This window comes from Plecotus auritus, assembly GCF_963455305.1.
Source record: "Plecotus auritus genome assembly, chromosome: 8".
In the NCBI taxonomy this organism is placed as follows: Eukaryota; Metazoa; Chordata; class Mammalia; order Chiroptera; family Vespertilionidae; genus Plecotus; species Plecotus auritus.
The window spans coordinates 152,404,890-152,417,141 of record NC_137782.1 but is presented as its reverse complement, the minus strand read 5'-3'; the positions used below and the strand labels follow the sequence as shown (position 1 = coordinate 152,417,141).

Here is a 12,252-nt window from a genome sequence, read left to right as displayed (position 1 = left end):
GAAACCATCTACAGACCACCCACAAAGTGTAAAGTTCACACTTGGATAATAAAGTGTTGACTGTCCTGGAAACATAATAAGTGGCTTTCCTGGACTCTCAGCAAGGAAGGTGGAAACCCAGTGAATTGCAGTGATTCATGCCTTTGTTTTCTAGGGCTGGAAAATCATGGAGAAAAATCAGAGAAGATGGGTGGGGATGATGATGATGAAAAGCCTGATTAGAAAACTGCAATGGAACCACAGGGAAGGTTAAAGGAGGCCAGAAGGACTTCTCCAGCTTTGTCATCCATCTTCAGGCATTGCTCCACATGAAGGTCCATTCAGATGGCTGGCCTGCTACTCTGTCTCCTTCTTCCTATCCAAACAGAAGGAACTGGCCCATCAAGCCAGTGAATGAACAACTTCTATGAAACCCATGAAAGGGTAGCAAGCTAAGGGGGCAGAAACTCCTTCCTCAGCGAACTTTAAGAACAGGAGATTCAGTATTGTCTTGGACCAGTCAGGCTGGAAGCAGGGGTTTCAATAGCATGGTTTCTGGAGAGCCCTGACTTCCTGATAACCTAGAAATAATAGCTGGAGGGTCTGGCCTATGAATTCGTAAACACAGAAGAGCACAAATGTGACCAACAGTTCCTTGTTCTGAAAAAAGCATCTGGGGGAAGTTGTCTAGAAGCCACACAGAAGTCAAACGATACTAGGCCCATGGAAGTGGTTTATGGTGCATCAACTCCTACTCTTTTTTAAAATACGCTTTTATTGATTTCAGAGAGAGGAAGAAAGAGGGAGAGAGAGATAGAAACATCGATGATGAGAGAGAATCATTAATCGGCTGCCTCCTGCATGCCCCCTATTGGGGATAAAGCCTGCAACCTGGGCATGTGCCCTTGACCGGAATGGAGTCCGCAGGCCAATGCTCTATCCACTGAGTCAACCAGCTAGGGCCATCAACTCCTACTCTTTAAATAAAAGAGAGAAAAAAATTGGACTAAAAATGAGAGGTTAACTATCACTTTATTGGCATTTCAGACACTAAAGAATTTGCCCATCAATATCCCTGTCCAAAGCTGTAAGTGCTTAGAAAAATATGGAGACTCACATCCACACACGGAGAAATCCTTCACTGGCTCCTTTTCACTAAAGGATTCCTTTAGAATTTTTTAATGTGTGGTTCAAGTATTTCTTCAGCTACCTTTCCTTTCTTTTTTGTTTTTTAAGGATATGTTTTTATTGGTTTTAGAGAGAGGAAGGGAGAGGGAGAGAAACATCGATGTGACAGAGAAACATCAACTAGTTACCCCAACTGGGAATTGCACCTACAACCTGGGTATGTGCCCCGACTTGGGAATTGAACCCACAACCTTTTGGTGTATGAGACAATGCTTCAACCAACTGAGCCACTCTGGCCAGGGCTCTTCAGCTTCATTTTCCACCACATGTACCTTATACTTAAACCAGAAGAGTTCTTCACACTCACTATGCCACTTTATACTGCCATGTCTTTGCCTAAGATATTACCTGAGCCTAGAATGCCCCTCCCTGCCCTGGCCACTCAGCAAAATTCCTCTCATCTCTTGAAGGGTGTAATGCTGGGTCTCCCCTGTCCCTCTTTTGGGCTACTTCTGTACTTCTGTACTTACTACATACATTTATTATCACACTTACCATATGGGATGGAAATTATTTATTTACACATCTTTTCATCTCCTGGATGTAAGCTCCTTGAAGCCAGGACTAGTTCTTCTATATCTGCATCCCTACCTCTCCTAACACAAAGGTTAGTGTGTAGTCTGTGCTCAACAGTACTTTGTTGGATTACACTGAATTGCAGGCCTCATACTACCCATCACTTGCTTTGCCATATAAGGTGGGAAGCCCAACAAAAGTGAACAAAAGCATATTTTTAAAAAAATTAAAAAAGAGGCTGTTATGTTAGGCAACCAACATATTGACTCTTAATCAAACACAACATACGCAGCATGGGATGTGGTAGCATGTGGTCTTCCACTAGACTGCCTCTGCTGGAACTTACAGAGGACACACCGGGGTCCTTGCAACTTCACTGTCCGACATTGATTTGAACACAGTGTTACAGAGAGGATTTCCTATGAAGTAAAAGAGATATTCTTTCACTCCGTTTTTCACACAGAAAAGTGTGAACGTTTTAGAATAAACTAATGGCAAGGAGGAAGAACAAAATGTATCTACTCTTCTTTGCCTTGCTTATTCAAGCTACTCTACTTACTACTTAAAATGGCAATGCCCATCTCTTCTTATTCATGCCCATCTATTATCTCCCAGTGTCTGCTCAAGTCTTACATCAATCTCTACTCTCTGAGTTGTTTTGGCACCTAAGAGTTTGTACCCCACGATTTCATCAATTACTGCCTTTCATTGTTATACTTTCTAACACAGGGTTGGGCACATAGCAGTTATTAATAAAAATAAGCTGATTGGTGGAGAGATAAAAAGCCATATTACATGCCCCCCAGCCACACAGCAGCTTTAGAAAAATTGTCAAGAAAATATTTTTCTTTCTTCACCACAACCCAAAGTTCTAAAAAGATAAATACTCTAATAAGTTTAGAAAACTCATGCCAATGACGTTTAAATCTCCCACAACTAGAAACAGCAATTCTCCAATGTATTCCTAACCCCTGATAACTCCTTGCTCATGAGGGGTTGTAACATACCTCTTGGCCAGCCAGAGTTTGGCTGTGGTACAAACAGCAACATCAGCCAGCTCCTGCTGAAAGTGTGCATTCATTCTGTGTTTGGAGTCTGAGAAGGCTTGTAACAAATGAAAAACCTAAACCAAAAGAGAGAAAAAGCAATGTCTGCTGTGAAAATATATTTTTTTCTAAATGCAAGTTCCTCCCTTTTAGGTTTCCTCCAAATATTCCCCTCAAAAAAAAAAAAAAAAAAAAAAAAAAAAACAGACACCTGCAGAACGTGGCTCTGGTCTCTTTGCAAAAAGCTTGTTGGTTTTGGAGGATTTAGCAAGTGGCAAGGAACCCACGTACCTGTGCTTTGGGTTCCATTCATGATTCCAAAGAAAGGTGAGCAGACAATCATTTGATACGAGAGATTATTAGTTACAAACAACCTATAAGTTGATTTTAGCAAAGAAATGCAAACATCTTTATCTATGTTAGCAGTCACTCATAAAAAAACATACCTCTTAAAGCCTAAGTCTGAGACTCTAACTGGTTTACATGTCTGGGTTTATCGGAACAGGCTTGGCTAAAGAAACAGGCCACAAGGACACTTGCCTTTGCAAACACTCCACAGCAACGTCTGTAAACTATTCAGATTTTTTAGATCTTTGCTGAGATGTCAGGAGTGGAGGCAGCAAGGCAGACACACCCCACTTTATCACTCTTACATGACATTATATATTAGAATTAAGCAGAGAAAGACATATCCTGTTCTATCTCTAGATGTCTATATTTAGGACAAAGGCCACAGTTCCAGCAGACACATGACACGGGGCACGTGCAAGTGTGCGTGCCCACCTACGTGTGTCATGGATTCACGCTCCGATATGACATCAACGAGGCCTTTGTGAGGAGTACAAACCTGCAGAAGAGAAAGAAAGTGGACAAGGGCTCGGATGAGATCCTCTGACCTTACCCAGTGCCAAGGAGAAAAACACATGTCAGAGAAATCCTTCAGTCGCCCTTATCTTAATCAAGGAGGAGGTGGGTGAGCAAAGCAAGTGCAGATAAACACATGAAGAACTTTAAACGGCTATTTTAAAACTTAGTTTGTTTTCTTTCCCTACTGTATCCTTCACCAGAGCTGCAGAGATTCTTTCTCAGCAATAAGATTCAAGTTTTTCTTTTTCTCTCATGTCAACGAGGGGCATAATTGAGAGTTATATATGGAATGGAGTAGAGAAAAGCAAGGGGCCAAGATAAAAGAGACCTAGAGTCATCAGACCCTAAACAAGTAGGAGTTGACAGGTTTTCTGGGGTCAGACATCTGTAATTACCAACAACAAATATATACTGACCACCTTTCGTTTAGAGAAAAAATAAATTGTGATGAATTTACTGTATGTGCCCTGGCCCGTGTGGCTCAGTTAGTTGGGTGTCATTCTATGCACCAAGAGGTTCCTGGTTCGATCCCCGGTAGGGAGCATGCAGGAGGCAGCCAACTGATGCCCCCCTTCTCACATCAACATTTCTCTCTCTCCTCCCTTCTTCTCTCTCTAAATATCAATAAAAAAATCTTTTAAAAAAATTATGTAACCACTATTTTTTTTTCTAAACAGAGTAACTGGACAGGAGAATGCACACATGTCCTAATGGAAACTGAAAATGCTTTCTCTAATAATGGACCTGTTATTTCAGAAGCAACAGATCGAATATCACTGCTTCACCACACCCCCACGGGGACCCAAACCACCCGTCCTGAAGTCTGGAGAAATGGGTCTGGCTGGGGCTTCTGTTCTTATGTGGTGACTGCCAGAGTGAAAAAAATACCTTCCTCTGCCTGAATCCCACCAGCCTGAAAGACTTGGCAACATCACTGGCCTCGCTTTACTTTCCTCCACAGCTGCACAGACCCAACCACCAGGGCTTTTCATGGTGTCACAGGATCGTAATTAATCAGCAGACACCAGCAAAATACATGACTGTGGAACTTACTTGTAAAGAAAGCTGTGAGATTTTCAAATGCCTCTCATTTAGAAGCAATCGCCTCAAAAATAACTCCTGATGGATGTTTAAACTTAGTCCTATATTTGCTCACCTTACTTGGCAAAAACAAGGCTGTTTTTGAAACGCTTGGTAGCTCTAGTTTATGAAAATCAGCCTAACAGGTCCATCAATTCTGTCACCTTGGGTACACACCACACAATTGTGATCCTGGTCATTCACCAGGAACGGAGAACTCGGAGTGTGGTCGAGCCCAGGCTTGGGATAATTTGGAAACTGCCTATAACACAGGGCTGCCCTGCACTAAACGTGGAGAACCCCAAACTGCCAGAACTGAGACTGATGACTAACTGAACGCACAGGAGAGCTGCGAGCAGTCGAGTAGTCGCTTTCCGTGTGCCCAATTTGCAATGGGATTCAAACATTCCGGCCACAGATATTTATTAAAGAGCTATCACCACTATGGACTGTCCTGGGAGTCACAGCAAAGAATAGAGTCCCTGCTCCCCTGCAGCTCACATTCCAGTCCTGGATAAACGGAGAATCAACAGCTTCCCGACTCTGCCTGGCAACTCTGCCTGGCGGGGAGATACAGCCACCGCCACTTCCTCTGCTTCCTGATCTCACCCTGCACCCAGTCCAGGCACAGCAGGAGTTCAACAACCATTTGCTGAACTGATGTCAGTATCTGGTGCCTCTTCCGATACTAACTCTGACTTTAGGACACAAGCTCATGGGTTTGGAGCTGCAGTATGTGCCCCGCCCCCCCTTCGTGGGAGTGGAGACACTGAGCTGAGTAACCCGCTCAGTGGATTTCTGATCTAGTGGGGAAGGCAGGAGGCTAGATTAGTGGTAAGAATGCAGCCCTAGGGGGGAAAAATGGGCACAACACACACTTTGGAGCCAGTAGACACGGGTGTCAACCTAGTTACTATTAGGGCTTTGGGCAACTCACAGAAACAGGTTAACATCGATAATAACATCTATATTATAAGATTAGAGAGGGATTTAAAAGAATATATAGTACTTGGCACACACTAGGCACCTGGAAAAAAAAAGTTACTTCTCTTCCTTTTGCTGTCTGCTCCCTCCTTCCCAGCTCCCATTCCTGAAATAAACAGTCAGAGAAGGCTTTGTAGAAAGTGATTCATATTTGGCCTTGAAAAAAATCTTGCCAGAATTGGGAGAACAATGTACAAACAGAGAAACGTGAATTATAAAAAAAAATTTTAAGGGTCTTAAAATATTGGTATTCCCAACAAAAAGAGTAAGCCTTATTATAAACTATAGACTTTAGTTAATGAAAATGTGTCGAGCTAAGTGTATTAATTGTAACAAACGTACCCTCTAATGCAAAATATTAATAGTAGGAGAAAACTGGGGAGAGGGGACTGGGAGGACCCGCTCAGTTTTTCTGTAAACCTAAAATTGTTCTAAAAAGAGCTATTAATTAAAAATATTGGGACTGCTCAGGGGACAGCAAGTAGTTGTGCGTGACAAAAACACAGCCAGGGTGTGTGTGGAGGGTGGGAGGAGACAGAGCTGGAGGCAGATCTTAAATGCAACATCAAAGAATGTGTGTTCTGTTCTTAATAGCTTTTAAGTGATCGGATCTGTAACTTGGGGGGCAAAAGGCTGGGTTAACGGGCAACACGACCAACACTACTGCAATAGTCCAGTCAGGTGGTGAAGGGTGAAACCAGAGGCTGAAAACGAAGAGCCTTTGGACAAAAAATGGCTGCAGATGTTTTATTTGATCTGCACGATATTTTAAAACTATCCTTTATGAACTGGGAGATTTCACATCAAAATCATCCTGATTTCCAATTTCTTTTGAAAAAATCAAAACATCTGCCATCTTGGGACCACACTCCCACAGAGCCATTGGGCCTGGGCTGAGGAGCAGCAGCTGGCCCCTTTGACAAGAAATGCATGCTCAGGGTCCCCACTGTCCCCACTACTGACCAGTACCCAGGTCGCTTGGGTGGAGTGTCAAGGTCGTTTATCACTTATCTCATGCTCTTCCCCCACCCCCCACTACTTATGTAGAATCAAGAGGAAATGCAATATTTACTGAACCCAAATCTCCATCAAAAGTTAGAAGACAAAAGATGCTTCAAGAGGGCTGCATGTTTATATCCACCCCCTTCATTCACTTACTTGCCTGAAACAGACAGGACTGAATTTGTGACACCCCAACCTCACCCCAACCTAAACAATAGCAGCAGTGGAACGAAGAGGAAAGGATACATTTGAGAGATTTTGGAGGCTAAAGAGGCAGGACTTGGCAACTGCTCTAGACACGGAGTTGAAGGTCAGGAAAGAGACTCAACTCAGGCAGCTGGTGCTGGAGGCCCACCCTTCAAGACAGGGATCACAAGAGCTCATGTAGCCGTTTTGGGAATGAGGAAGGGGATTTAATGAGTCTGGTTAGGAATGTCCAGTGATAACTGCTCTAAGGAAGGCAGTACATTGTACAAACCAGGAAGTCTTCTGAGAGTGGAGAGGAGCTCTATTAATACTAGGTGTACTGGTTAATAATGTGGATTTTTTCAATAGATGGAGTTACACATATGTTGATATATATGCGATTTGATGTGTATGCTATTTTGTTGTATTGACAACAAGCTTCAAAATTTCTTTTTTTTTTTTTTACTTTTATTTTTTTTATTATTTTTTTTAAATCTTTATTCAGATTATTACAATTATTTCTCCTTTTTCCCCCCATAGCTCCCCTCCACCCCTTTCCCACCCCACCTTCTGCCCTTACCTCCCCCGCATTGTCCTCATCCATAGGTGTATGATTTTTGTCTATTCTCTTCATGAACCCCCCATACCCCTTTCCCCCTGAGAATTATCAGTCCACTCCCTTTCTATGCCCCTGATTCTATTATTTTCACCAGATTATTCTGTTCCTCAGGTTTTTAATTCACTTGATTTTTAGGTTCGCTTGTTGATAGATATGTATTTGTTGTTCATAATTTTTCTCTTTACTTTTTTCTTCTTCCTCTTCTTTAAGAATACCTTTCAGCATTTCATATAATACTGGTTTGGTGGTGATGAACTCCTTCAGCTTTTTCTTATCTGTGAAGCTCTTTATCTGCCCTTCAATTCTGAATGATAGCTTTGCTGGGTAGAGTAATCTTGGTTGTAGGTTCTTGCTATTCATCACATTGAAAATTTCTTGCCACTCCCGTCTGGCCTGCATAGTTTCTGTTGAGAAGTCAGCTGACAGTCGTATGGGTGCTCCTTTGTAGGTAATTAACTGTTTTTCTCTTGCTGCTTTTAATATTCTCTCTTTGTCTTTTGCTCTTGGCATTTTAATTATGATGTGTCTTGGTGTGGTCCTCTTTGGATTCCTTTTGTTTGGGGTTCTGTGTGCTTCCTGGACTTGTAAGTCTATTTCTTTCACCAGGTGGGGGAAGTTTTCGGTCATTATTTCTTCAAATAGGTTTTCAGTATCTTGCTCTCTCTCTTCTTCTGGCACCCCCATAATTCTGATGTTGGTACGCTTGAAGTTGTCCCAGAGTCTTCTTACATTATCTTCAACTTTTTGGATTTTTTTTTTTTGCTTTTTGCTTTTTTGGTTGAGTGTTTTTTGCTTCTTTGTATTTCAATTCTTTGACTTGATTCTTGTGTTCCTCTATTCTGTTTCTGGGTCTCTGTATAATATTTTTTATTTCAGTCAGTGTATGTTTAATTTCTAGTTGGTCCTTTTTCATATCTTCGAGGGTCTTGTTATATTTATCGGCCTTTTCTAGGATATTCTTAAAAAGTCTTATCACCGTGGTTTTGAATTCTATATCCAGTCGTTTGTTTTCCTCCATTTCTTTCGTTTGTGATCTGATTCTTTGACCCCGCATTTTCACTGATTCCCTGAGTTGGTAAGGTAGATATTTGTGCTAGGTTTCCAATATGGCCCAGTGGGTCTGCTTCCCCAGTTAACCTGAGGTGGACACTCTTGGTGCACCCCTTTGTGGACTGTGTGTACAGCCTTGTTGTAATTAAGTCTTTATTGTTGTTGGTATCACTGGGAAAAATTGACCTCCAGGCCAGTTGGCTGTAAGGATCAGCTGTGTCTATGCTGGGAGAAGTTCGGTGCTGGAGACAGCCTTATAGGATTAGACTTGCCAAATTGCAATAGCCTCTGTGCTCAGCTTGGATGGGGTGGAGTCTCAGTCTTGGCTTCCTGTCAGCCTTGCCCTTGCGCGCATGTGCGCTTTCAGTCCTCCGCCTTCCCCAGCCCGAGTCTCCGCCTGAGAGTCCAGACTCCCCCCACAAGAGCGTGGGTCCCCAGGGGCTCGCCTGGAACTGGGGTTCACTGCAGTCAGAACTGGGGCTCAGTGCCGTCAGGAGCCTCTGACTCCCTTCCACTAGGGAAAGCCTGTGGCAACCTCCGCAGCCTTTGTGCGCACTGGCCCGCGTGCGCCTTCAGACTTCTGCCTTTCCCAGCTCGAGTCTCCGCCCGAGAGTCCAGACTCCCCCCGTAAGAGCGTGGGTCCCCAGGGGTTCACCCGGAACTGGGGTTCAGTGCAGTCAGAACTGGGGTTCAGTGCGGTCGGAGGCTTCCTTCCCCCTTCCGCCAGAGAAAGTCAGCCAGGCTCTCAGCCGCCCTTCCTCTCTGCACGCACAAAGCCCCTTTGCCGTACCTCCAATTCTCTGTGAGCTTTTCTCTTTCCTTCTAGTTGTAGAATTTTCACTCAGCCAGCTTTCCTGTGGTTCTGGATGGTGTCTGTTCTGTCTTTTAGTTGTAGTTTTGAAATTGTTGTGCGAGGCAGCAGTTTAGGTGTTTACCTATGCTGCCATCTTGGTTTCTCTCCCAAAATTTCATATGTCGAATTTGCTGAAGGTGTTAACATCATAGATATTTTTACACTTAAAAATGTCAAATTTCGTGCCAATAAATGAGCATTTGTGGGGAGTTATAATTCATTACTTTATTTTGTAGAAAAGTGCTGCTGAATACTTCGGGAAGCTTATGGTGAACATGCTCCATCTCAAGACACTTGTGAACGCTGGTTTAAACGCTTTAAAAGTGATGATTTCAATGTGAAAGACAAAGAAAGTCCAGGTCAACCAAAAAAGTTTGAAGACCAACAATTACAAGCATTATTGGATGAAGATGCGTGTCAAACTCAAAAACAACTTGCGGAAAGATTAAACGTTGCTCAGCAAACAGTTTCCGATCATTTACAAGCAATGGGAAAGATTTTAAAGGAAGGAAAATGGGTGCCACATCAAATGGAAAACGGAAAAGTCATCAGTAAAATGTTGCTTCAACGGCACGAAAGAAAGACTTTTTTGTATCCAATTGTGACTGGCGATGAAAAGTGGATTTATTTATTTATTTAGACATTTATTTATTTTGAGAATCCCAAATGCACCAAATCATGGGTTGAAGTCAACCATCAACATCAACTGCAAGGCCAAATCGCTTTGGAAAGAAGATAATGCTCTGCGTTTGGTGGCATTAGGAAGGTGTGGTGTACTATGAGCTTCTAAAACTAGGTGAAACCGTTAATACTGATCGCTACCGACAACAAATAATCAATTTGAACCACGCTTTGATCGTGAAACGACCAGAATGTTCCAGAAGACACGGCTAAGTAATTTTGCTTTATGATGACGCACCATCACACACTTCAAAACCAGTTAAAGACACGTTAAAAGATCTTGCCTGGCAAGTATTAACCCACCCGCCGTATTCACCATTCCTTGCTCCTTCAGATTACCACTTGTTCTGATTGATGGCACACGCACTTTCTGAGCAGCACTTCAAAACGTACGAAGAAGTGGAAAACTGGGTCTCTGAATGGTCTGCCTCAAAACAAGAAAAGTTCTATTGGGACGGTAAATTACCTGAAAGATGGGGAAATGTGTAGCTAGCGATGGACATTACTTTGAATAAAGCACTTTTGATGTTTCTCTTGAAATGATCGTGTTTTCTTTCATTACAAAATTCGCCATTATTAACCAGTACACCTACTAATCACACTGGGACAAGCAGGGCAGCTGTTTACCTCAAGCTATGGGAGGCCCTTTAGAAAAGCTGAGTGGATTTGGAGGGGTCTTCGGCAAAAGAAACAGGAGAAAGTGGTGTTGACTTAAGACAGTTGTGATTCAGTCAGAAAGAGACCAAAAGCACACAGCAAGCAACTGAGTGCAGACCAAACAGCATCACCAGGACTATCACAGGCTCAGGACCGCTACAGGCTCAGGACCATCACAGGCTCGGGACCATCACAGGCTGGGACTATCACAGGCTGGGACTGCCACAGGCTGGGACTATCACAGGCTGGGACTATCACAGGCTCGGGACCGCCACAGGCTCGGGACCGCCACAGGCTCGGGACTATCACAGGCTCGGGACTATCACAGGCTGGGACTATCACAGGCTGGGACTATCACAGGCTGGGACTATCACAGGCTGGGACCGCCACAGGCTCGGGACTATCACAGGCTCGGGACCATCACAGGCTCGGGACCATCACAGGCTGGGACTATCACAGGCTGGGACTGTCACAGGCTCGGGACCGTCACAGGCTCGGGACCATCACAGGCTGGGACCATCACAGGCTGGGACTATCACAGGCTCGGGACCGTCACAGGCTCGGGACTACCACAGGCTGGGACTATCACAGGCTGGGACTATCACAGGCTGGGACTATCACAGGCTGGGACTGCCACAGGCTGGGACTGCCACAGGCTGGGACTGCCACAGGCTGGGACTATCACAGGCTGGGACTATCACAGGCTGGGACTATCACAGGCTGGGACTACCACAGGCTGGGACTATCACAGGCTGGGACTATCACAGGCTCGGGACTATCAGGCTGGGACTGCTGAGAGATGAGGCGATCGTCCCTGCCCTGACAAGGAAGGGGCTAGATTTCTGGCCCCTGAGATGCAGGTCTAAATGAAACTCTGGGAGGATCTAAGAAAAGTCTGGAGAACCTGGAAGCAGTTACGCTCTGCCCACCCCCATTCCCACTCTAAACACAGGGAGACTCAGGGTAGTTTCCAACCATCTGTGTAAAACATGGGGTCCATTTTGGCAGCTTTGAATCTTAAAAGTGACTCCACAGAGCAAATGTAATGCTCTTTGAATAAATACCACAGGTCTAAGAAGAGTCATGAGGCAGATCCTGAAAAAACTTGCACTGCACCAGTAAAATATGTCTGGTTTATGCTGCTGGACTAAAATAGTGACTTGTGTTAGACAAGATCAAGATGATAGATGGCTGTTTGGGAATGCGACGCTGAGATGGGTTTTCCTCTTCACCAAGCATGGCTTCCAGGCAGTTTTCCCCCTTATAAAATCAACAGCAGGTGAGCGCCAGGAACCAGCAGGCTCCAGTAATAACAGGACCAGGGTAGGCAGGTCATGAAAAAGGACAACCCCAATGAGAAAAAAGACGCTCATTTCAGAGGTCAGATACAAGTGGGCGAATGTATCGTAATCATTAATAATCCCAAACTCTGAAGAGCAACAGACCTATCCACGTTTGCAACTGTATTTTTTTAAAAACAAATTCTATTCTTCTTTTGCAGCATGCAGCCTGGGGACGAACACTTTTGTCCCTATCACATTCAG

At 44.0% G+C, this 12,252-nt stretch overlaps 1 protein-coding gene across 1 annotated transcript in view; it reads right to left on the bottom strand.

The window, feature by feature from the left end:
• Positions 1-12,252, bottom strand: part of THADA (THADA armadillo repeat containing) — a 316,640-nt gene that overhangs the window by 94,903 nt on the left and 209,485 nt on the right. The window contains exon 30 of the mRNA XM_080685255.1: positions 2,691-2,806. Within this exon, the coding sequence (XP_080541381.1) occupies positions 2,691-2,806 (116 nt within the window). The remainder of the gene's footprint in view (positions 1-2,690; positions 2,807-12,252) is intronic.